Here is a 26,574-nt window from a genome sequence, read left to right as displayed (position 1 = left end):
ACTCCCTTTCGATAGGGGAAAAACTGTTTCCCACCAAAACCAATGAGGTCTTGAGCGACTCTCCGCACACTGGGTACTTACACACCTCTCACCAAACGGAAGCGCTACCAACCATACCCACGACATAGAGACACATCGTTCCAGAGACCCTATGAGACGCAAAGACAAAGATGGAGACCATCTCAACACCAACCATCTCATCACAGCCGACAGCGAACAAACAGTTTTGAAAGATTGGTCCAGGGTCTGAACCACCTCCCCCACCAGACAGCACCACTGACAAATACATCTTGCTTATTTGGCCATCGACTGTGACCATTCATGGGCAACAATCACCATGGACTGTTGGGTCTTAGAGGTCATAAGATTGGCTATGCTATCCCCTTTACCTCTTGCCCACCCACCTTACCCCCGTCCCCATCCCTCTTCAGGTACCCTTCTCACGAGCAGCTGATGTAACAGGAAGTAAACCATCTTCTACAACTTGGTGCTGTGGAACTAGTACCCCTGCAATACAGGGGGAAAGGTTTCTACTCCCACTACTTCTTAACCCAGAATTAAAACTGGGGATGGAGAGATCTCAGGAAGCTCAACAAGTTCGTCCAATCCCAGAGATTCAAGATGGTCACATTAGGTACGATAATACCTGCGCTAGAATGTAGGCACTGGTTTTCAGCCCTCACCCTACAAGACGCATATTTCCACATTACCATACACCCAGCTCATAGACGATTCCTGCAATTCACAGTAGAAAGCAACTACTACCAATACAGTGTTCTACCCTTCGGTCTGTCCACTGCACCAAAAGTCTTCTCCAAAACTCTCAGGGTAGTCGCAGCACACCTTCACAAACAAGGAACAATGATTTTCCTGTACCTAGACAATTGCCTTCTGAAAGGCTCTACTCAGATGGTAGTGACAGAGATCACCCAGAGAGCCCTCACACTCTTCCATAACCTAAGACTATAAATAAACATACAAAAGTCAACCCTTGTGTCCGTGCAGCATCGGGGTGCACCTTGACTCCATACAGACCAGAGCGGCACTACCGATGAACAGATCCATGACAATGATCAACCTCATCTTGGTAGTCAACACCAGTCCACAAATCATGGCACGGAACCTGCCTGCAATCGTTAGGTCATATGGCAGTTACAACCTTCATAGTAAGCCACACAAGACTACACATGCACTGCCTTCAAGGGTGGCTGAGTTCGGTGTACACACCCAACAAACATAGCCTAAACATAAACCTAACACCACCACCAAAGATACTGGAATCCCTACAGAGGTGGACAAGACCAGAGAATGTGTGCACGGGGATCCCCTTTCATCAGGATCTGCCATAGATAATAATCACAACAGACGCCTCATCTGTTAGGCTTGAGCACCCTCCTGTACCACCATACAATTTAAGGCAGATGGTCACATGTGGAGACCCAACTCCATATCAATCTACTGGAACTGCAAACAGTACACAATGCCTGTCTCTACAGCCTACCACTCATAAAGAACGGAACAGTACCAGTGATGACCAACAACATTGCATGCATGTTTTATATCAATCGACAAGGAGGGGCAAGTTCCCACTCACAATGCAATGAGGCCATGAAATTATGGAACTAGTGCATCCACCGCCACATAAACATCTTGGCCTCCTACCTCCCCGGATGTCAGAACATGACAGTGGACACTCTACGCAGACCGTTCTCTCAGGACCACGAATGGGAAATGAACCACACAGTCCTATAATCCATATTGCAACAATGAGCCTTCCCTCCCATCGATTTATTTGCAACGTCACTACACCACAAGTGTCCACTCTTCTGCTTGAGAGCAGGATTGGGACATTAGTCATTAGGGGGTGCCTTCCTCATCACATGAGACGCATCACTTCTATATGCATTCCCACTGATTCCACTGCTCTCGAGGGTGATACACAAGATATGTGCCAACAAGGCCAAGGTCATACTGATAGCCCCAATCTGGCCTAGACAGACCTGGTATCCTGACCTGATGCACATGGCAGTATATATCCCACGAAGTTTCCCATCAAGGATGGACCTTCTTTCTCAGGACAACTGTCAGGTTCTCCACCCGAACCTGGAGAAACTTCACCTGAAAGCGTGGCTCCTTCATGGTTCCATCACCACAAACTAGTCTGTTTGGAACAGGTTAAACACGTGATATTGAACAGCAGGAGATCAACCACACGTAATGCTTACCTTAAAAAACAGAAAAGATTCTCCATATGGTGCCAGAACAAACAGTTCACTACAAGCACTACACCACTTCTGCTAGTGTTTGACTACCTACTAGAATTAAAGAATTTGGGCCTGTCCATAAGTTCCATTAAAGTACATCTCATGGCGATTACAGTTTTCCATCATAAGATCAACAGAATATCGATATTCGTGCATCTAATAAATAAATTAATTAATTAATGGAGATATCCCATCTCCTAGAACTGGAAGGTCATCGAGTCCAGCCCCCTGCCTTCACTAGCAGGACCAAGTACTGATTTTGCCCCAGATCCCTAAGTGGCCCCCTCAAGGATTGAACTCACAACCCTGGGTTTAGCAGGCCAATGCTCAAACCACTGAGCTATCCGTCCCCCATAATCACCAAACATTTCCTCACTGGCATACAGAACCTCTATCTGGAAGTGCGCCAACCTGCATGGGACCTAAACCTGGTTCTCAAACGCCTCACCAGATCCCCATTCGAACCTCTGGCTATTTGCTGCTTGCTCCATCTATCGATGAAGGTGGCGTTATTGGTTGCAATCAGCTCCGCCAGACAAGTAAATGAGATAGGAGCACTAATGGCCAATCCCTGATACACTGTATTTTTTTTTAAGGACAAGGTCACATTGAGACCTCATCCAAAATTCCCCCCTAAAATATCATCATCCTTCCATCTAAACCAACCTATTCACCTTCCCACATTTTATCCCAAACTGCTTGCAAGCGCACAAGAGACTATTTTGCACTCGCTAGACGTTAGACGCGTAATAGGTTTTACCTGGACAGAACAAAGCCTTTCTGAAAATCCTTAAGGCTTTTCGTCTCCACAACGGAGTGATCCAAGGACTCCGCTATATCTACACAGAGTCACTCTAAATGGATCTCCAGGTGCATCCAACTCTGTTATCAAATGAATAAAACAGAATTGCCAAGCGGGCTCAGATCTCACTCTACCCAACATCAGTAGCTTTCCTGAACAATGTACCAATTCCAGACATCTACAGAGCTGCTACTTGGGCCTCTGAGCATATGTTGATCAACCCCTATGCAATTACCCAATACTCATGATCAGACTCTATACTAGGCCTAACTGTGTTTTCCTCCACTATGCACACAACTCCAAAGTCCCACCTCCACCCTCCGTCATAGCTCTACAATCACCTGAAGTGGAGCACCCACACAGACAGCACTCGAAGACGAGAAGGTTACTCACCTTGTGGAGTAACTGAGGTTCTTCAAGATGTGTCCCCCTGTGGGTGCTTCACTACCCACCCTCCTCCCCTCTACTTCGGAGTTCACAGTAAGGACTCTACAGTAGAGAAGGACTTGAGGGGGTCTGGTTGTACGCGCACTAGTCAAGGCACCAACGGCGCTGCAAGATGACTACTGTGCACATGTGTCCCTGATGGACACTGCTACCAAAAATCTCCGATTGACAGCACCGGGATGCACCGACACCTGAAGTGGAGCACCCACAGGGATACACATCTTGAAGAACCTCAGTTACCACACAAGGTGAGTAACCTTCTGTTAAGCCACCTCAGTTTAGTAATCACAATTTGCCCTGGGAATTTCTCACCTTCTCTTGTTACAAGTGTAGCCTAGGATTACTGAAAATGAGAGAAATGAGATGGGAAAATATTTCCCCCAGATTTGAAGTTGATGTACCTGATAGCACTTTGTGTATAATTGGTTTCACTGTTCTTTGCTCTCTATGCGGTCTCCGGTGCATATGATCAGTTCTTCACCTGCTTAAGTGGCTCTTCCATACAGCAACAGAGAAGAGAGGGAGGAATGTAGTTGTATAACCACAGAAAGTTGGCATGGGAACTCAGCAGATGTAATATCTGAAACTACTGTTAAAATCTGTAAAACTTGAAATCTAGTAATTTTTTAACAAATTATTTAAAGGGCAGAAAAGGAACCATTATGATCATCTAGTCTGACTTCCTGCATTGGCCAGAAAACTTCCTACAGGTAAAGCTGTCCAAAGTGCCTAAGTCCCACTGAAAGTCCATGAGATTCAGGGTCTGTCTACACTGCAGTCAGGAGGTGTGACCGCAGCAAGTGTAGACAGACCCAAGCTAGCTTTGATCTAGCTAGCTGGAATAACAATCGCCCTGAAGCTGCGGCAGCGTGGGCTGAACAACGCTGCCCGGGACACTGGGTCTGTACCCGAGCAGCTTGTCTGCGTTGCCATGGCTTCACTGCTGTTGTTCAGCTAGCTAGATCTCCGTTAGCTCGGGTATGTCTATGCATGCCGCAGTCACACCCATACCCTTAGGCTCTTCAGTCACCTAGGCACTTTTGTCTGTTTTCCTCTCTCTGAGATTCTGGAATTTAGAGTCACAGGTGTCCCTTTGAAGAGTCTCACAGCAATATTAACTTGGCTGCATTGCACACAAACAGCAGCAGGATAAGCTGTGTGTTGGAAAAGAAACAGGAGTAGGAAATGGTATTTACGTTATATGCACAAAGTGGGTAAATTAACGTAACCCTTGCACCAGGCCAAGCATCTAGCTTCAGCTGCCTTGTTCTCACTGCTTTTGCTTGTTCAAAATGTTCCCATTTCAGCTTCAGTTCTGCAGGACAAATGAAATGATGTCCTGCTGGATTTGTTCATTGCAAGCGAGGGACAAGCCCCTACTGCCTGTGAAGTTTATGCCAATGGCAAGGGAGGGAGGCTTATTGTGCAGAGTAAATCCATTGCTATCCCAATCAGAGCTGCTGCTGCCAACCTTGGACTAGCTACAACGGTCCTTGGATTATCTTAATCTAGGGAGCAAGGGAGGGAGACCAAGCACAGCATTCTAGTCTGTGAAATCCGCAGATAGTTCCTGCCCTCTGTCCCAGAGTCAATACACACAAAGCATGGCCTTATTCTTGACAGTTATTGTCAAACCTCCCACCAGCCTGTAGTCCTTTATAACACCTTTTGCTATGATCCCCCAAGCCAAACAAAGTTGGGGCAGGTCAGCCTTTGGCTAGAACACCTTAAAGGAATAGTGTGTGCAGGAATTAGTGTTGGTGATTTTAGTACATGGCGCTCTTTCCTTTGAGTCAATAATGAGCCGGTTCCTCAGCATAATACTAGAGGGCACTGTGTGAGATAAGGTGCCATCTTTCAGATGAAGCTTAAAATGGATGTTCTGACCAATCGTGACAATTGAATATACCATGGAACTTTGCAAAGGTCAGGATGTGTTGGTCAGAGTCTGAGGTCCTGACCAGTTTCTGAGTTTGGGTAATTCCATTCTGCCACCCTTTTCTCTGCTCTTCCAATTGAATATAGGATTCTTCTATCATAGAGGGTTTTGTACTAACACTCTTCGCTTCCTGTCCTTAACTGGTATGCAGTTTTATTGTTAAATAGCTGCCGAGTTTCACCCCAGAGGCAGCTGCATTCCAGCAGTGTCTTTAGTGATCCTTGTGTATATATATTAAATAAAAATAATACCTAGCTTTTAAATAGTGCTCTTCTTCAATAGATCTCAAAGGTCAGTAGTATTATCCCCATTTTACAGATGGGGAAACTGAGGCACAGAGGCAAAGTGACTTGCACAGAGGCAAAGTGACTTGCCCAGGGTCACTCAGCAGGCCAATGGCAGCGCAGGGAATAGAACACAGGTTTTTTGAGTCCCAGCTCAGTTCTCTATGCACTGGGCCATACTGCCTCTCCTAAAGTGCTTAAAGTGTTAGAAATCCTTCAGCATGAAAGGCACTATGTTTAATGTAAGTAGTTATCTTTTATTTCCACTGTGGCATATGCTAGGTTCTTCCGATGGTTTTGATAATGAAGGTATGAGTCACATTGTCCCAGCAATACTCTCTGACTCCTGTACACAGTAAATGAGATACTTTCTTGATCAATGTCGTTGGAGGCAGCAAAACATCCTTCAAAAGGGATGCAGTGAATTAGCACATAGCCAGCATTGTCCATGCAGTCAGCGAGCCAGCTCTTCACTAAAGCACCACTAAGTAGCTTCTTGCATTACAGGGGTCAGCCATTGCCGTATCTCCTTAGCTTCCTGCTACAGAACGCTTACAGATAGCAGTGGCTGTGTGTCCAAAGATGATTAATCTGTGCTCTCTCTTTAGCAGCCCATGAACTCAGGTATGACAGCGCTGCCTGCCGACCTGCCAAGCTTCAACCTCATCAGTGAGAGCCTCTCCTTTGACTTCAAGGATACAGACATGAAGAGACTTTCCATGGAAATAGAGAAAGAGAAGTATGTAGCTTGCTTCCAAAGTCTGTGTGCACAAGTCAGATTAGTTCCTTGTGTAGCACAACTGCAATGAATGGAGTTATTCCTGGTGAATTTGGCCAGTTGTTCTGAAATGGTAGATCTCAGATTGGTGGCAGTGTGAGGCAAAATGGGAAGGCCTCTACATTTCAATCTGCTGGAGCAGACCAACAGAGTCCCTGCCAGGCATGTGGTGTAGTTGTTAAGAAACTTAGTCTTCTGTCCCCCAGGATGGGTTCTCTATGTTGCCCTGGTGGAATCCTGATCTCATTGAGACCAAGAGCTTAGCAGGATTCAAAACAGGTTTGAACAATGAGACCTGTTTAGTTACCATGTTAAAAAACAGATGGGATATACACTCATCTGCTGTGGACATGAGCTAGCCACTAACTTCTTGGGATTTGAATTAAACTTCCCCTATAGTCCAGTTAGTCCGTAACTATCCATTCTGGGTTTTTTTTGCACCTTCTTCTCAATCATCTGGTGTTGACCACTGTTGGGGTGAGAGATTCAACTAAATGGACCACACTCTGATACGGTATGGCAGTTCCTATGTTTTTACCATATGTGAGAAACTGAGATGCAGAGAGGTTAAATGACTTGCCTGAGGTCACAAAGAAGAGGATTAGAGCTGGGATAAGATCTCAGGAGTTTCCAATTCCCAGTCCAGTGCTTAAATCACTAGATCATATCATCCCTCTCTAACCACACAGCTCAAATGATAAGAACAAAAATATTCTATCTGTGTTGATCCACTGCAGGAATGTCTGTACTCTTCAAGTGCTTGGGTGCAGTTCATAACAGGGCCTCACACTTAGCAAGGCAACCTGGGATGTGCTGGTATTTTGCAACCTCTGCATGCTTTGCCATGTGTTATTGCTTTGGTCTCGGTACTGAGTCACAGTCGTGGCTGCCTATAGTGTGCTAGGCAATGTATAATGGGAGACAATTAAGGCCAAGAGTGACTAACCATTTTAGGTGCATCAGTACTTGAGACCTTAAAGAGACCTATTTTTGAGACAGTGTTGAGCCCCCACCCTCTAAAAATCAGGACCCTTTAAGACATCTTGAGGCACCCAGAATCACTAGTCACTCTTGGGAAATCTGGCCCTAGATGAATTGAGAATTTCATGCATTTTGGTAGAGTGGGTTTATAAATACACCGTGGAGTAGAACAACATTGTTAAAACCAGTAGCTCTCATTGGAATTGCAGAGAACTAACCAGCCAGCAGATCGAGGGACGTGATCCTTCCCCTCTATTCGACATTGGTGAGGCCTCATCTGGAGTACTGTGTCCAGTTTTGGGCCCCACACTACAAGAAGGATGTGGAAAAATTGGAAAGAGTCCAGCGGAGGGCAACAAAAATGATTAGGGGTCTGGAGCACATGACTTATGAGGAGAGGCTGAGGGAACTGGGATTGTTTAGTCTGCAGAAGAGAAGAATGAGGGGGGATTTGATAGCTGCTTTCAATGACCTGAAAGGGGTTTCCAAGGAGGATGGATCTAGACTGTTCTCAGTGGTACCTGATGACAGAACAAGGAGCAATGGTCTCAAGTTGCAGTGGGGGAGGTTTAGGTTGGATATTAGGAAAAACTTTTTCACTAGGAGGGTGGTGAAGCACTGGAATGAGTTACCTAGGGAGGTGGTGGAATCTCCTTCCTTAGAGGTTTTTAAGGTCAGGCTTGACAAAGCCCTGGCTGGGATGATTTAGTTGGGAATTGGTCCTGCTTTGAGCAGGGGGTTGGACTAGATGACCTCCTGAGGTCCCTTCCAACCCTGATATTCTATGATTCTATGATCATTCTGCAGTTGCTAGCAGAGATGGGGAGGCGTAGAAACATCATCTGGGCATGCTAGACTGGCTGTTTTTTTCATACCTACATGACATAGTTTTGCTCTTGAATTGGCTATCTGGCATCTATTTTTAATAATGAACAAACTGCGCAGTGTAATTCACTGTACAGCATAAACTAGTGTAATCAATTTCATGCTCTGGGCATGATGAAATTAAAAGCCCCTATCAGTTGTCATGGAACCGCGTAACCACAAGGCTGTGTATTGTGTGTGCCAGAGTGGAGTACATGGAGAAGAGCAAGCACCTGCAGGAGCAACTGAATGAGTTGAAGACTGAGATTGAGGCGCTGAAACTGAAGGAGAGGGAGACAGCGCTGGATATACTGCACAACGAGAATGCCGACCGAGGCAACAGCAAGCACAACACCATTAAAAAGGTACCCAGGTTCCTACCTTGCTCCTGATGAAAAAGGGCTTAGACTCTGCTCAAGGAGTCATAATAATATTTTGATTTAGGTGCTTGTCCATGAATGCTTAATCCAGACCAAGATTTACGGAGACTATGTGCAATAACTCTAGGTAGCGCAGACTGGTGTGTGTGTGTGTGTGTGTGTGTGTGTGTGTGTGTTAGGGCTTGTCTTCACTATGGGGGTAAGTCAACCTAAGTTACGCTACTCCAGTTACGTGAATAACGTAGCTGGAGTCGACATAGCTTAGGTCGACTTACCCCAATGTCTTCACTGCGCTGCATTGACGGGAGATGCTCTCCGGTTAACTTACCTTACTCTTCACAGAGAGCAGTAGTACCGGGGTAAACTGGAGAGTACTCTGCCGTCGATTTAGCAGGTCTTCACTAGATCAGCTAAATCGATCCCTGCTGCATTGATTGCAGCAGCGTGGATCTTCCCTTAGTGAAGACCAGCCCTTAGTTTGGGAACTAGAGAGTCAGGAAAAACCATAAGGGTCTCTCTTTGTCCATCACAGCCGACTCCTGTCTATTCCATGATGTGAGAGACATTGCACTATACATTCCTGAGTTATGGGTCCTAGGTGGAGAAGGACCCTTCTAGCCTGGATCTAGGCAGCCAGCAGTCTCAACCCCCTCCCATCTCATTTACCATAGAAAGAGAAAAGGGGACAGGTGGATGCGTCAGGTTGACTGGTCCTAAATCTTGTAAAGATTTAAATACCGATAGTAAGATTCTTGAATTGCACCTATTGCATGAGGGAATTGTTCATTACCCCTTGTTTCAAGTCACTGTCTGGGTCCGGGAGCTACCTGTACTTGGCCAAAGGATTTAAAATGACTGTGCCTTTTACTGGCATCAGCACTAAGCAAATGAAAAGGTCCCAACAGGACTTTTCCTTTTTTTAAAAACTGATCCAGTTTCAACCGGGGAAATTTTAACAAGGGGCTGATTTTTTATTATTATAATGGAAAATCCAAGCATAAGGAGTGGCTTTCAGCCAGGCTTTCTTACAGTTTCCTTTCTTTTGAAAGGTTTAGAACTCCTAAGATATGTGCCAGGGGCTACAGTTTAAAGGGGACAATGCCAATGGTAAAAGTCACACTTTAAAAATTAGATCTTCCCTGTGTTACTAATCCCATCTAAGAGTGTTATAACAAAAAGAACAGGAGTACTTGTGGCACCTTAGAAACTAACAATTTTATTAGAGCATAAGCTTTCATGGGCTACAGCCCACTTCTTCGGATGCAAATTTGTTAGTCTCTAAGGTGCCACAAGTACTCCTGTTCTTTTTGCGGATACAGACTAACACGGCTGCTACTCTGAAACCTGTTAAAACAAAGCATTTCAAAGTTCTGATTTGCTCTGCCTTTCACCATGGAGAGTTTGATTTTACTGTCCCAACTGAACTTGGAACAAAGAGTAAAATAATCGAGTCAGTTTCACTTCCTAGTTCTCCTGTTCTAGCCCTATGCTGCCTGGATTCCCAGTTGAGAGAGCAAGAGAGATACTGATACAAGGTCTGTGAGCATTTAAGTGTTTTTAGAGTCTGGAAGCCTCTTTGTTCATATTAGGCTTTGATAAAGCTCTCAGTTTACATGCTGGAGAGTCCCCTTTTAAGCTGAAAATGCTACATTTGACCTCTACACAAATCTCAAAAGCTGTTGGCAGAGAGGAGAGAGAGTCCCATTTGTCTCATTCAGGAAGGTGGCTAGGCATTCGTGAATCATGGGTGAATCGTCATTGCAATCAGGACTGTCTACTCAGTCTCTGTTCACTAGCTGAAGCTTGAATCTTGTCCTCTCCGCTTACCTTCTGAAGTATTTTCTAAGGAGGCAGCAACAGAGAAGCTCTGGCACCACTAGGCTATGTTGCCTAGTGGATAGCACACTGGACTAGGCCTCAGAAAACAGGTTCTGTTCCCAGGGCAGCCGCTGCCTGCTGCCCTTGGGCAAGTCACTTCACCTGTGCTCAGTTTCCCCATCTGTAAAATGGAGCTAATGCTGCTGACCCGCTTGATAAAGAGCTTTTGAGATCTACCAATGAACAGCACTATCTAAGAGCTAGGGATTATTGTTATTTATTATCTCAGCCAGTGGAGCAAAGATTTTTAAAAATTGTGTCTGTTAGCAGGAGGAGTTAAAGTAAAAACTCAGACAACTTGTTTCGTGCCATCCGGGTATGAGGAGGGCTTTAATCTTTACCACTATGATGGAAGGGGAGATTTGAGACACCTGAAATAGAAAATTATATCAATAGTTTTTCCCTACTTAACTAATAACTCCCTCACCTCTCCTGGACACTGCTAAACACTCCAGTCCGACGGGCAAACTGTACAGATTGCACAAATGACTTGGCGCTGCTCAAATCACAGAGGAATTTGTTTTGTTTTTTTGTTTTTGTTCATTTTACTTTGCTGGTTTAGCCTCAAGCCCAGGGCAGAAGACCTATCTGCATTTGAGACTTCAAAGTAGGTTATTCCAAGGTACTTTGTGTGTGGTGATGGGATCGCCGTCTGTCATACTAACCTGTGCATGAGCTTGCCTGGGAACCATGCTGCTCTAGCCAACGGTCAGTGCTGCAGCCCCCAAAGTGCACCATGAGCCTGAGCCACCCCAGCAGCGTGCTTTGCAAGTGTGAGACCCAGTGCCGTGTCCCACCCCCCCTGACATGGGTCAGAAGAGCATGTAATAGACAGCAGGATTGTTCTGGCTCCTCTTGTCTGTGGGGTTCACAGCTTTTGTCTATTCACTTCTGTCCAAAGTCCTCTGTCTCGGTGGTGTCCTCCTTGATGAAAGCTGAACTGGGCCAGTAAGTGGGGAGTGGACTAAATGTGGAATGCCTCACATGCCTGATCCCACTTCACTGCATGTGGGTGGAAATCTACCAGAGAAATGGATGCCCTTTGCAGACTCTGCAGGGTGTTGCAAAGTAAAGTGGAAGTTGCTTCCTCCTCCATTTGCTGCAGATGAAAATTCATGAGTTTAAAAAAAAAAAAACAAAAAAAACCCTCAACTTAAATTCACTCTTGATGCTGCCACTTGTGCTTCAAAACTGCCCTGCGGAAGCCATGGCTCTGTCTCAGAGCAGAGCAGCCGGTGAATGTAGAGTCAGCATCTCTCGGCTGAGAGTTGCTTATTCAAGAGAAATGTCAAGGGAAACAACTGAAGCCAGCCGGTATCTGGAAGCATCAACCAGGCAGGCGTGCAGCTAAAGCTAGTCCTATGAGACTAACACAGTTAGAATTGTTCGCCACAATTGGTACCCAGAGACTGGTATTCTCAGTTTTAAGGACCGCGTTCTCGCTCCTTGTCTGCAGTCCTGTAGAATCCTGGAAATGGAAAAGACCTTTTAAGTCCCATCTTGCCCAGCCCCTTGGGAGCACAGTTGTCCCCTATAATCCGTTCTCCAGGGCACTATCCAGTCCAGTTTTAAATGACTCTGGTAATGGTGCTTCCACCGCTTCCTCTGGGAAACTGTTTTATTGATGGAATGTTAGCTGAGCAGCAGTACTGCCTCAATCTCTTTCATAGCGATGCCTACATTTCACAGTGTTAGTACCATGGGGGTTAGCATGGCAAGACTAGGACTCTGGACAGGGCACCAGTTAATCTTTCTTTATTGCCCTAATCTCTAGGGGCCAAATTCTGCTCTATAACAGGTGCACAACTCCACTGAAGTCAACGGGAGCAGAATGTGACCATTGCAGCCTAAACTAATGCTACCATCTCTCAAATTTTGTCTTTCTCATCTTTCATCCTTCTGCTGCAATGCTCTTGCCCTACTCCCTCTCTCCGAGTGTACTAATGCCTCCTGCTCAGTTAACACCATGTCTGTTGTCTACAATATGTGCTTTTCTCTAAAGACTTAGCCTCTTGGAGAAGCCTCAGTCTGTGGCGGCATGTGTGCAGTTTACTGACTTGTGTGCCTTTATGAAGACCCTTTTAATACCTCAAACAGCTTCAAAGGTGGTATCTCTCTTTACCGTAGCCAAAGAGAAAGCAGATGTGTCCTGATCTTCAGACACCGGAGGGCTGCAGTAGGCCCTGATCGTAGCATTGAAAGAAGAAACTCTGAGACTGCCTGCCACACTAGCAGCCCCTCTCAAATGCAAGCAGAAAGCTTCTTGGCAAACTCATTTTGAAATGCAGTGTTCTGTAGTGTAGAGGGGATCAGGTTGGCCTAACACATGAAAGGCCCCTGATTCAAAACCAGAAAGAGAAGCTTCAGTCTTGGGAGGCAGTGCTGCCTGTGGATAGAGCACTGGGCTTGGAATCAGGAGACCTGGCTTTTTTTGGCTCTGCTGCTGACCTTAGGCAAGTGACGCCACTGCTCTGTGCCTCAGTTTCCCCATCTGTAAAATGGGGATAATGGTTCTTTTCAGAGTGCTTAGAGTTGTATGGATGTGTGGGAGCTAAGTATTATTTGGAATTTGATTTTATCATTGTATTTTAGTTTGTTTCCTATTTAATGATACACTATTACTAAAACTGGGGGAAAAGAAAGATGCCCAGAATTTCACCTTTCTGGATGTTCAGTTTGCCTTATTTTATTTTTCAAATTGATCCGTGTTGTTGCAGGATCTATTTCTGAATCAAAGATGTTTGCTCTGTGCGAAAAGTAGCAGCAGTCAGTGTAGAAAAAAATATTAGTGCTTCTTTTATTAAATAATCTGCAACTCCAGTCTTAGGTGTGTGAGTGGCATCTATAGGCTGACTGTGTGGAGAGCATTCTTTTCAGTTAGAGCTCACCATAGGGATGACGTGATACAGGTTAAAGTGCTAGCCATAGACTGTTCCCTCCTGGATCCTGGATCTGCATTGTTAATGGGGTGGTCTGGGTGCTTATTTGAGCTGTCCAGACCTCTTGCATCTGTGAATCGTTCAGTCAAGATTTTGTGTAAGCAATCCGCTCCTGGCTGAACTGCAGGTGCTCCAAGAAAAGCCATTCTCATTGTATTTTGGCATTTCCTGCCCTCAGGACCAAAGAGGCCCAAAAAAATGAAATGAAAGTGTGTAGAGTGGCATTGAATGACTTCATTCAGCTTTTGTCACCCCTCTGAAAGGTTTGGGTCAAGTGGTCAGGTGGGGCTGGATGAACATTTATGTTGGAGCCTGCTGTCCCATGTCTTAATCTGCAGTTATTTTTAAGAAACCTAGTATCTTTTAATCCAGTTGTGGCACAACACTGGGATAAAATGAAGCACTGATAGTTCTTGAAAGAAATAATCCATCAACTGTAAGAAATTCTGGGTCTGGAAGGAGCCTCTCCTGTAATTAAACCTGATTCACAGCAAATGTTGTTTTTATGACCCCTGGGTTTTTGTTGCCTGCCTTTGAAGATGCCTGCTAAATTTTTCATGTTTAATTATGTGGTTAACATGCTAATCCCTTTTTATGAGCTCTGTGGGCACAGCACAGGCACCTCATCTGGAAACTGATTTCCTTCCCATGTATCTTGTTCTCTCTGATGCCAATTGGCTCTACTAACTCCAGCTGGCTCAGCTTCAGGAGGGTTTGCTTCTTAGACTTCTGCGGAATAAAAAACTCAAGGCATTTTCTCTTCTCCACACTCTTTGACTTAAGGGGCCCCTCAGGACAGGTAACAAAGCTCTGCTTAATGTCAACAGGATTTAACAGAATTTGTTGAGGTGTTGGTTTTTTTCCCCACTTGCTTTTCTCTTGCCTGGATTTCTCCACCTATCACAATGACCCCCTGTGAAGTACCCAGTCTGAGAGCTAGGCATTGTCTGTTCCTAGAGCAGTAGTCTTGTTTTTAGTCAGTGATTTGGTAGTTCTGCAAATGGGATTAGTCTCTTAGTGTCAGAATCTCTTTTCATGCAGCTGCCATGTCTTCCAGTGCCCAGGGTTTCCATTCAGTGATTGCACCTTGACTTACACCTTGCTTCATTCTCCGATGGGATCCTCAGGTGGAGCTTGGAGATCCCATGGCACTCTGAGGGGAAGTGATGTAATTCCTTTCGGCCAGGTTGACATTCCTTTGCTCAGTAAAAGCTGATCCTGATGTCCATGGTTGTGTGTAAGCTATTGCTGACTGTGTAATGGTTGTTTTGTACCAGCACAGTCAACAGCTGATTCATTCCTTTCTAGAGCTCTGAAAGTGCAAGTAAATACATAAAATTTGTCTTCTATTTGTGAAGAGCCCTCTCTGTGTTGTCAACTGGAGTTTTGGTAGCCCACTTCAATCGTCAATTATTTACCATCAATAGGCTGGCCTTGCTTACTTTGTGTCGGGGATGGTAGCCCTGCTGCATAGCTCCAAGTATAACATGTTCTGCTAGTTTGGATATCTGGAAGCTGACTGGATATCGAGGAATGGAAGGGGCAAGTCAGGTTCAGAGTCAGGAGTCAAACTTATAGATTAACTTACTTTTGTGTATTCCTCTTGACAGTCCCCTGCCAGAGCCCTCACATTGACACTGGTAATGTGCATGTTAACAATGCAGTCATAGAAACATAGAATCTCAGGGTTGGAAGGGACCTCAGGAGGTCATCTAGTCCAACCCCCTGCTCAAAGCAGGACCAATCCCCAGACAGATTTTTACCCCAGTTCCCTAAATGGCCCCCTCAAGGATTGAACTCACAACCCTGGGTTTAGCAGGCCAATGCTCAAACCACTGAGCTATCCCTCCCCCTTGCCACCTACAAACACACCTTCTGGCAGCAAAAAGAGGAGCGTGTGACTGCAGGGTAACATCCCTGTAAGAGCAATCCCTACTTCACACTACCATCTCCCTAAAGACTAAAACAGAAGGAAAGGTGCAAGCCGGGCAAGTCAAAGGAGTACAGCTGAAAATCAGGCCTGTGGAGCATATCTAGGGGTCCCATAAGGCCATATCCGCACTAACCTTTTATTTCCCATCATGGCTACCTGATGCAGCTTCATTGGTTTGAGTATTTGCGTAGACAAGGCACCAGCTTTAACAGCCATGTGCTCTAGACCTCCTCTGAGCCAGAGAGTGAAACTGACTAGAACAGAGGTGGGCAAACTACGGCCCGCGGGCCACATCTGGCCCACGGGACCGTCCTGCCCGGTCCCTGAGCTCCTGGCCCGGGAGACTGGCCCCCGGCCCCTTCCCTGCTGTCCCTCCTCCCCTGCAGTCTCAGCTCGCTCATTCCACCGCCAGCGCAATGCTCTTGGCGGCGGGGCTGTGAGCTCCTGGAGCAGCGCAGTTGCAGAGCCCGGCCTGACCCAGTGCTCTGTGCTGCGTGGTGGTGGCGGTGTGGCCTGGCTGCAGCCGGGCGGCGCGGCTGTAGCGCCGCCAGCCACTGGCGCTCCAGGCAGCGGGCACGGAGGCATAGAGCGGGGGGGGGGGGTTGGATAGAGGGCAGGGGAGTTCGGGGTGGTGGTCAGGGGGCAGGGGTGTGGATAGGGGTCGGGGCAGGGGTCCTGGGGGGCAGTCAGGAAGGAAGGGGGGTTGGATGGGGCGGCAGGGGGCAGTCGGGACAAGGATAAGGGGTGGTTGGATGGGGCAGGGGTCCCGGGGGGGCCGTCAGGAAAAAGAGATGGGGTTGGATGGGGCGTCAGGGATCCAGGGGCAGTCAGGGGACAGGGAGTGTATGGATGGGGCAGGGGTCTAGGGGGCATCAGGGAAGGGGGGTTAGATGGGGCAGGAGTCCTGGGGGGGGGGGGATGACCCCCTCCCTTAACCGGCCCTCCATACAGTTTCCGAAACCCGATGTGGCCCTTGGGCCAAAAAGTTTGCCCGCCCCTGGACTAGAAACATAAAGGAAACTGACTAGCTTTTTTTTCTTGTTCACACTGAATGAAATGCAACAAGTAAAATCAGGGCTGTCATCTTGCCAGTGTTTGGAAGGTATCACCTGCAAATTGACTTTCATCTGCTCCCATTCAACACATTCCTCACCCGAGTTGGGAGGACAAGGAAGACCTGTGCTCTGTCCCCCGTCCTGAGAGGAGTAAAGGTGGTGTGGGAGCAATAGAAATAGAGAGATCACCAAGGGGAGTAGAAAATGGGGGTGGGGGAGAGGAAAAACGATGGGAGTCTTTAAAATAGAGAGGGAAAGTTAAAGCATCCAGCTAGAAGTGGAGACTAAGAAGGGCAGATGTGGGAATGGAATGGGAAGCAAGGGGAAGAGAGAGAGAGTGATTGCTGTGTACAGTGTTTTGAATTTATGATTTAATAGAGAATGTAGCTCTACCAACAATCTGAAGATGTGCCATGCCATGCCTGGAATGGAGTGCTGGGGGTAAGACCTGCCTCTCTTGGGGGGTATAGGTCACTCGTCCCTTGAGGCTGGCAGGGATGCAGCATAAACCATGAAATGAGAATTCTCTGTTGCAGTCATTGAGGTGGTGCTTGTAGCACAGGTAAGGAAATTGCTATTTAAAACCGGGCTGTTAATATGAGCATCCCATAAAGCAGAAGCCTCCTCTGTCCCCTCTTTTGTACCCCTGAGCAAAAAGGGTATGTTTATCACGTGTTTCCAGGCTTTTATTTTTTCCCCATAGCTTCTTGGTGGGTTTGCGGCATCCTTGTGCTGTAAACAGACTCCATGCCTGGAGGCTCAAGCTCCTGCCCTAAAAGAGTAGCATTTTATTCCCAGTACCTCCTCCCCTCCTCCTTCCAACCCTTAATCTCCAGTACATTGGGGAGGGTGTGTAAATGGATTTGGTGGTCTCATTTCAATGCCACATGATTTTGCTGTGCCAGCAGAAGTTCTGCACATGGAGTTATTGGGTTAGCTGCTGTAAAATGGGTTTGGATGTGAGGGACTTATTGTTTGCTTCAAAATCCAAATAAAAAATCTGGAACTCCTGGATAAAGGCAGACGCTCTGCAAAGCCCCAGCAAAGAGAGACAGGGAATCAATGTCCATGTTCTCTTTTCCTTCTCTTGATGCATTTTAGCTCTAGCTGCCTAATTGCCCTTCCTCTCTCCCTCTACATTTTCTTTGATGGCTCTAGTAGTATGTTGTGGAGTCCATCCCCCCCTCCCCTTCCTGCAAGAAGGAGATTATCATAATACTGCCTTGTAAATCAATTTTCTCTCTGCACTGACGAAAATGTAATTTGCTCTTAATCACTCGGCTTTGGCTGCACAATCTTATGTTACACATAGATATTTATTTATTCTTGCATCACCATGGGGAAATGGAATCGGTGTATGGAATGCTTTAGGAGGGCAGCAGAGAGAGCTTGCAGCTGATCCAGGGCCAGGCTTTCCAGATAGGAGGTGCTGGAGTTGTTGCTAACAGCTAAACTAGTACCAGACAGGCAGTGGGGGGAAGTGATGGGGCGCCTCTCAGTTTTAGTTGCCGGACTTAGGAGTGCTATAGGGAATGGTGTAAAAACAGCGGCAGCTGTCAGCTGTTCCTGGCTATGGGCAGCAGTGTAGGAATACTGGCCATAGGGAGTACTGCAGTCTCCTACTTTTATATAACCATGATGCAGGGCAGGTAAGAGTGAAACTGGTGGTTCCCAGAATAGGGAGTGGGATTTCCCAGATACCTGGTGCCTGTCTCTTTTGCAGCAGAAATAAAATGAAAACAAGCTTGGTTCAAGGAATCCTACTGCACCTCCCACTTACATAAGTCCTCTGGCCACGCAGCAGTGCTCAGTATGATGCGTCAGGCTTGTTTCCTCTCTGCAGAAGCTGGGGACAGAGCCTTCATTGGCTCTGACCTTCTTTTTACTTGAGTGGATGTGTCAGGCTTTGTCATGCCACTTGCAGTCTGGATGCAATTGCTACGTGCGACTCCAGAGTGAGTGTGCAGCTCTCTGGGCAGCGTGCAGCACGGTGGCTGTCAAAAGCAATAGGCAGGCTGATTGGCGAAACACTGCCTGGGATCAGAGCTTCCCTGAGCTTATTCACCTGAGCATTTCTTATTGATGCCGGAGGTGGGGGAGGGGAGCCAACCAAACGCAGCCCTTCTGGAATTTCTCCACAGCGGAAGAACAGTAATAAATATATTTACAAGCTCTTTAAAAAGTTTTCTGTCCAGGAGCAGGATGCCATCGCTGACAGAAAGTAACAGTCTGCTCAGTCAAGAGCAAACTTAAATTCCTTCTGTGTTATTCACACGACAGATTTTAATCAGATGTGAGAGGGCAGCTGGATGAGAGATGTGGGTTAGCCCCAGGGTCTGGTGGAAGCTACTCCCAATTTGTGAGAGCCTGCTGATGGCTGTCAAGAGTTGTCCCCACACCTAGAGTAATAGGGGTGGAGCAACCTTGCACTGCTGTCTGGATTCCTGGAGTGGAATTGCAGCCGGGGCCTTCAGCAGGCTAACAGGATGGTGAACCCTCACTGCCTGGAATAACCTACCTACCATTAGTATGGGGCCCTCTAGGTTACACCAGCTAGGAGGATAAGTGTGAGGCTTCCCAACTCCTGCATGTGGGCGTAAGATGGGGTCAGGAAAGAATTTTTCTCCATGGAATTATGAGCAGGTTTATGGCTTTCTCAGAACACCCAGCATTAACCATTGACCCAAACAGTGACCCGGTTGGTCTGTTCTAGTACAGCCAATTCAATGTATATATGGGATCTCTGGCCAAATTCGACTCTGTTCTACTGGTGCAAGTTCCACAGAAATCGAATGTAACCGGGCAAAACTTGGCCCTCATTGCTCAGTGCTGTACTTTGATGTATGGCCTGTGTCTCCTGGCCATTGTGGCCATTATGCTAGAACCTGCAGTAGCTGACCCAACCCAGGAGGTTACAGGACACCTGCATTCTGTTTCCAGGTCTCCCATTGGCTCACTTTGTGACCTTGAGCAAGTCACCTCATTGCTCTGTGCCTCAGTTTCCTTATATATTAAATGGGGAGAGCAATGCAGGTCTGCTCAGGAAAAGTGATGTGAGATTTACAGATCAAAAGCATTAATCAAGCACTGAGTGGTGTTAATGCCTAGAAGGATAGAACAGAGCTAGATTTCTTTTTTCTCCTTGCATCTATGTAGGATCCGCTCATTGCTGTGCTTTCCTATGCCCTGTCCAGATTTGCAGCAGCATTTACCCAGACTTGTGCTGCCTTCAGCTCTGAGGCTGCTGCAAAAAGAGTGATTGTGTTAGTTTAAGGTGTTACTAGAAACACAGAGGGGGAAGGGAACTGATGGAAAAGCCCACATACATCAGAAGGTATCAACAACAGTGGAGAGTTGAATCCGAATAGGTCAGAATCTCCCTCTTAAACTTGAGGGAAACATTATATATTTCCCTTCACCTTAAATCAATGTTCTTAACTGGCCCTTTTCACTGAAGTATCTGAGCACTAAGTTCGTGGTGGTCTCTCTGAGTAGCACTTTTCAGTCAGTCATCTTCCTATAGGCCAGGGTTTCTTTGTGTGTCTTGATCCAATTAAGGGCTTCCAATATTTCTTCTTTAATTGAGCAGTACCTTGATGGCAGCCCCAACCAAAGGATTTGCATGTGACTGGGATTGGAAGCTCATGGGAACCTTTACCCCCAGGCCATTCCTGTTCTCCCAGCTATGAGCCTAATGGGAAGGGATGATGAATTGCTTCAAGCTGAGTTAACCCTTTGCTAGACCAAGATGCTCAGAGGCGGTGGCGTGTCTTCTCTTGCTCCTGCTCAGCTGAGGGGGAAAACCAGCAAACCCTAGTGAATGATTGTCTGATCAGGGCATGGTAGGAGGAGAGAGAGGCTCCTCTCTTTGGAGCGGAGAGCTACTTCTGCAAAAATAAATACATCAAATGGACTCTGCAGATACACAAGCCATCTAGTTTTGACTAACCCTTCTGCAACTCTCTAGTGGAGAGTGTTTTCCTGAAATAATTTCCCTGCTTTTTCTTACTGCTCAGCTGACCCCTCTCTTCTTCACCCCTGCTCACAGCCAGTAGAGTTTGGACTAGAATGATTCAGAGGGAGTATTATGGCAGCAGAGGCTTTGCTCCAAGGGAAGGAAGAACCCAGTGAACTAAACTGGCATTAGGGGGATTATATTTGCTTTTGCAAGCTGATCCCACTTGTTGGCATATTGCAGTGTCTAGCCATAAACGAGCATACATCTGTGAAGGTTGTCCACTGCTGTAAACAGCATTTCTTCATGGGAAGTCCAGGACTGAGATTGACCTAGAGCAGGTATTCTGCTGCCCTCCTGCTTCTCCCAGTGCCCAGCATTACCCTTAACCCTCTTTTATTGTAATGATTGGCTAACAGCACTACTTGATCGCAAGAGACCAGGTTTAGTTCTTGCTGGATCTCGGTGAGAGTGTTTCTCCTGTAGAGCTGCGTGCCTTTTCCTCTTCCTGCCTCATGCAAATTAATTGCAACATTTAATCCTGCAAGTGTCTTGAGGAGGGCCAGGGCTTTGCAAGGGAAGTGGCTTGCCAGTAGAATGAGTCTTTCTTCTCCCTAGTGTGTGGATGGGACCAGCTGGTCCCTGGGAGAAGCAGGAGGCAATTCTTAACCAAGGAACTGACTGATGCTTGGAAGATGAGGAGTTGGCTGTTTGAGTACACTCTGGCCCTGGGTATGATTGGAAACGTTCCAGTAGAGGACGTTAAGCCCCTGCAGTCATTTTCCTTGCAATACAGGTTTTCTGAATGGAATTGGAGCCGTCGGGAATTATTGAGTAAGGGACAAGGGGGTGCGGTTAAACTGTATTGTATGGTGATCCGGACCTAAGATCCCTGTCTCAGCAAAATGCCCATCCCTCAACTACAGGCACATCAGTAAATCCATCTGAGTCTAAACCACCTCCATTGAGCACTGGATTCTGTGGACTCCCTGCGTCAGCTGCTTTGGTCTCTCCCCAGCTCAGTTACTGATTCAACTGCTGTTTAGAAGGCGGCAGTTGTCCTAGGGCACTTGTTTCTGTAACTGTATTTAAGTATAGTGACTTCCTTGTGGGGCCCTGGTGTTTCCTTTATCTTCCTGCTTAGGGTCTTGTTTCCAAAGAAGACTGAGTGGTGGTTCTTGCCGGGGTATTATTTTATAAATACCCTCTATGGCAGCATAAATAATCTGCTGCTGCTTCCCAGACAGAGATGAGACACATTCCCTGCCCTGCAATGGAGAAAGTGCTCTCAGAGGTGCTGCGTGTCCTCCGCTCCTCCTGCCTTCAGTGGGAGTCAAAGATGCTCAGCTCTTTGCAGGATCTGGCCCTAAATAAGAGCAGGCTGCTCTCAGGTGAGGGATTTGTTGAGGAGGTTTGAAGAAGGGGCCTGCCAGCTGAGGCAGCTGTGGCTCGCAGCTATAGTAAGCAGTGACAAGTGGGCTCACTGTCAGAGGGGCTTGAGACCTGAAGCTTCAGTAGGAGATAGAAGAGCTCTGCCCCTCTTAAAATCAGGCTGTGGATCTGTGCATTGCAGAGGTGGTGGAGAGGGAGTACTTGACAGTCTCCACCTGAACCCCCATTCCCCTAGTTTTGGGGTAGCAGGACTGAACTGCACTAAACTTCTTGCTTGAGATCAGCAAATAATACATAGTATTTGACTCTTCTCAGCATAGCTAGTTGGACCCTGGCTTTGGGAGCACCGTTCTCAAGAGGAGAATGCACTAAACTATCCCCAAACAACGCAAAGAACCCCAGCATGGGTGGCAGCAGGATCGAACACTGGCCCCATGAGTCAGTTTGCCTGGCCTGCTGCCTTCTGAACTCCCTGTAGACCTCCAACCGGTCACGCATTCAGCTGACTGCCTGCTGTTCCTGCCTCTCATGTTTTAGTGAATGTGGAGTGTTCCCACCAGACTTTCAGCAGAGAGCCTCCAAGTTCCCCTGTAAACGGGAGGGGGAGGAAAATGGTTCAAACTGGTGAATTTTAATTGTTCATCCCCACCCTAACGTGCCATGGCTTGCAGCGAGGCAGCTCCTTGGACAGGGCTTTCAGCACTCGGTGATCCAGGCTTGTAAACTATCTGCCGCCTAGTGAGCATACAGGGAGCCAGTCCTGCTCCTGTTCACTCAATGCAAAACTCCTAGTGACTTCACTAGAAGCAGGATCTGACCCACCGCAGGGCCCCATTTTCTCCATGATATAACAAACCTAGATGCTGCAGCAATGTTAATTACATTAATTAATTACGTTAATTTATTCTGTTGCCATGCAGCACCCTTCTCTTCAGATGAGAGTTGTCAAAAAACACAGAGTGCAACTATCGGTATCTACTAAGTCTGCTAAAGCCTGCTGCACGTCCTAGCCTGCTGCTCCCCTCCTGTATCCCCTGCCCAGGTATCGCTGCTGGAGACCCCCTTTGGGAAAGAAGGGAGGCTGGGATGGCAATGGACACTTAAGGAATTGGAGAGAGGAGCCATTGAGGCTGGCTTCCCTTTTACACCAAAGTGGGAGGGTGTCTCTAACTGGGGCCTCAGTAGTATCAGGCAGGGTAGGCTAAGGGAGCGGGTCTAAAATCCATGCAGCTGTTCTGAAAGGCTGTTTGTAAATAGCAGCTTGGCACCGCCCCATTCCTGACTCCAGCTCTGGCTCCTCCTGCTCTCTGACTGCGAGCCCTGAGCAGGCATCTTTACTGGCTCCCCAAAGAGCTCCTCCCCCTGAGCCCCAGCCATTTCCACTGCCAGGCTCCCAGGAGCAGTGCAGGGACACGCCCACCCCACACACATCTCTTGCAGGGATGTCTAGCAATGGCTGGGGTGAGCTGCAGTTCCCCAGCCAGCAGGCCAGTGGCCGAAGAAATGGGGACAAAAAAATCTTTCCTCTTTCTGCGCAGCACAGTGGAAACTGAGGCTGATCATGCAGTTAATATCCCCAGCCAGAGAGGTGCTGCAAGGCATAGACCATGGTGGACTCCTGTGGTTCCAGCACAGTAGAGAAGTCTGCTGAATACTTAAGAACTTGCTAAAATAGCAAAGTCCACAGCCAGTAGCTTAGCTTGGGAATCCTAGAGTGCCTGGGATCCCTGCCTGGGGTTGCATAGCAGTGTGTGGGGCAGGTCATGTGCTGATGTGGGAGAGGGAAGGGCTATGCAGACTTATGGTCTCAACGTGGTAGCTTTGGTCTGAGAGATTCTTTCTCTGCCACTCACAAAGTGGGGTGGCCTGGAGAGATCTTGGGCCCTTGTCGTTGGTGAGGTGAAGAAGGCCCAAGCCGGGAGATTTCATCAGCTGTCTAGGTAGGAGAGAGTAGGTCTCATTGATGGACTCATCTTCTGAGATGTTCCTCCAATGGCACTTCATTTAAATGCTCTTCCTGTACCTCCTCCCTCCTGCTATCTTGGCTAGATGGAATCTTGGCTCCAGGATACTCTCTGGGCTGAGTGATGGGGAATTCGTGCCTGTCTCCTTCCCCTGGCTGCTACAGCAGGTGTCTCATTGTAGTTCCACAACTGATAGTGGCCAAGTGAGTCTAGACCCTACCCAAGTCTCACCAACCAGCTTCCGGGGGAATCCAGTTCCATCACCCGACTTAGAGGAACAGACATGATAAACAGCTAATCTAAGTAATTCTGAACTACAGTGCTGACTGAAAACACCCCCCATCTCAGTGACATGCCTCATGCAAAAGTGCATTAGAAGGTGTGTTACTCAGAAGCCTCTTCTGTAGGAGATGCTCATGTGTCAACAGCTGGCCAGAATGTTTCAGGACCCTTGAGGTGTTTTCTGTGTCTGATCAGACTGCCAGTGCTCTCCTGCTGTAAGACTGTTCTCGGATGCGGAAAAGGGGAAGGCTGTAAATGTTTGATCAGTGTTTGTAATCTGGAACAGCCTTTCTGAACACCAGCAGTACCAACGGACCTCATCGGTACATGCAGGTGCTCAGCACTTCTGTGTATCAGGCCTCTGAACCTATACTCCTGTGGTATGTTGCAGTCCCCCAGAATGTATTGGGATAGCATTGTGCAGGGCTGATGGGAAAGCAGGTCAAGCTCTTTCTTCAGTCTCTCTCTCTCTCAACTCTCTTGCAGCTCACCTTGCAGAGCACCAAGTCCCGTGTGGCCTTCTTCGAGGAGCTCTAGGGGGTGACCCAACCATCCTGCACTGCTGCTTCCAGCGAGCCAGCCACTTGCCAGCCAGAACCTCCTTCAGCAAGGCCATATAGGCACATCCCAATGGCTGGGGAGCCAGGAACGCAGCCCCTCTACATGCTGGCTGAGTGCATTCTGGGACATGATGCTGCTCCTGTGCAATGGACTTGGTCCGTCAGCTGTCCGTGGATTTCAGCGTGATGATCTCTAGTTTAGTGTATCCTAATCCCCCTTGTAGGTTTTTAACTAGCTACCCTCTTCTGCCCTTTATAATGCAGAGCTGTGTATCCCTTGCACTCTTTTTAAGCAGTATTTGTATTTGGCCGTGACTATCATGTGACCTCGTGGGAGATGGTGAGCAGGCGCGTGTGCCTTGGAAGGGATGCCTTTCCCTTCCGGCCCTGCTTTAGGGAATACCACAAATAATGTGCACTTCTGCAGGTGGAGATGTGGCGCCTTCAGCAGTTCGGGAGCCAGGCGGCGAGATGTGCGCTACCCTCTCCATACCCCCAGTACTTCTGCCTGACTTTTGGAGGGGCTGAGTACTGGTAGCCCCCATTGGTGACACACACAGTGATATAATGGAATGCTTTAATCAGTGTTACAGCCTCCCCTACAAGGGCGTGATTAGGTCTGGTCTTCCTGCCTGTCAGAGAATCTAACAGACCTAGAAGGGGTTCAGAGATTCGCCGTGGGAATAGGTTTGGAACGACTTCTGTAGAAGGAGAGATTGAAAAGACTCTAGCTGTTTACCTTAGAGAGCTGCCGCATAGAGGGGACACTACAAAGGTGTGCAAACTAATGAATGGTATGGAGAAGGTAGATCTAAGTATGACGCAAGAGCAAGGGCATAGTCAAGGAAACTGAAAAGTGGCATATCCAACACTGATCAAAGGAAATGCTTTCCCCCACAGTGTGCAATGAGCCTCTGAAACTCCTTGCTACAAGATTCCACTGACGCCAAGAATTTTGTAGGATTAGATCTTTGTCTGGATACAAAAATAGCCATAAATCTAGCAGTGGACATTTACAAAGTGAAGGGGTTCTGGAAGAGATATGAACCTTGTAGATCAGGAGGGAATTTCCTCTGTGCCCTGGTCATCCCATAGCTACCTACTGCAGCCTTCTTTTCACTTTCCTCTGAAGCATCTGGCACTGGCCACTGCTGGAGATGGGCTAGAAGGACCATGGGTCTGATCCACTATGTCAGTTCCTGTTCATGGGAGCTGCATGTGCTCAGCCTCTCTGCACATCACCTCTCTTGCTCCATTTTAACTCCCCTGGTAGAGTGGTAACCAGCACCCCATGAGCTGGGACTCTACTGAGAGCAGTCCCAGCATCTCTTTACTGCTGAGTCCTGTTGAGTGAGAGTGGCAGGAGCAGCCTTGGGGTATGTCTACACTACGGGATTAATCCGAATTTATATAATTCGAATTTAGGAAACCGATTTTATAAATTCAAATGTATTCGGCCACACTAGGCACCATTAATTCGGTGGTGTGCGTCCAAGCTACCGTAGTAGCATCGATTTCCAGAGCGTTGCATTGTGGGTAGCCAATAACATTGCATTGCCAATAACATCGAATTGCGGCCACACTAACCTTAATTCGGATTAACAATACCGATTTTGACGCTACTCCTCTCGTCGAGGAGGAGTACAGAAATCGAATTAAAGGGCTTCGTTGTGTGGACGGGTCAAGCGTTAATTCGAATTAAAGCAGCTAAATCCGAATTAAAGTCGTAGTGTAGACCAGGCCTTGGTCTGGTGGTGGCAGAGCCTATGGTTTCCAGTCCCTGAAGGAGCATGCTGTGAACACTCATGCACCCCGTGCCTGCCCTGAGACAGAGCCAAGCAACAGGGTTGAGTTCCTAAGCAGCCAAGGTGAGGTTG

General features: G+C 47.3%; 1 protein-coding gene across 2 annotated transcripts in view; it reads left to right on the top strand.

Annotated features, from left to right (window-relative positions):
- Nucleotides 1-24,695, top strand: part of NF2 (NF2, moesin-ezrin-radixin like (MERLIN) tumor suppressor) — a 94,241-nt gene extending 69,546 nt beyond the window's left edge. Inside the window, exons 14-17 of one of the 2 annotated variants that reach the window (XM_065417846.1) lie at nt 6,345-6,475; nt 8,565-8,724; nt 11,180-11,224; nt 24,624-24,695. In XM_065417846.1, the coding sequence (XP_065273918.1) occupies nt 6,345-6,475; nt 8,565-8,724; nt 11,180-11,215 (327 nt within the window). In that variant the 3' untranslated portion in view covers nt 11,216-11,224; nt 24,624-24,695. Of the gene's footprint in view, nt 1-6,344; nt 6,476-8,564; nt 8,733-11,179; nt 11,293-24,623 lie in introns of those variants that run through there. The other variant, XM_065417847.1, reaches the window with a different exon arrangement.
- Nucleotides 24,696-26,574: the final 1,879 nt, after the last annotated feature.

Source organism: Emys orbicularis, chromosome 16 (assembly GCF_028017835.1).
Source record: "Emys orbicularis isolate rEmyOrb1 chromosome 16, rEmyOrb1.hap1, whole genome shotgun sequence".
In the NCBI taxonomy this organism is placed as follows: domain Eukaryota; kingdom Metazoa; phylum Chordata; order Testudines; family Emydidae; genus Emys; species Emys orbicularis.
This window is presented reverse-complemented; position numbering and strand designations above follow the sequence as displayed.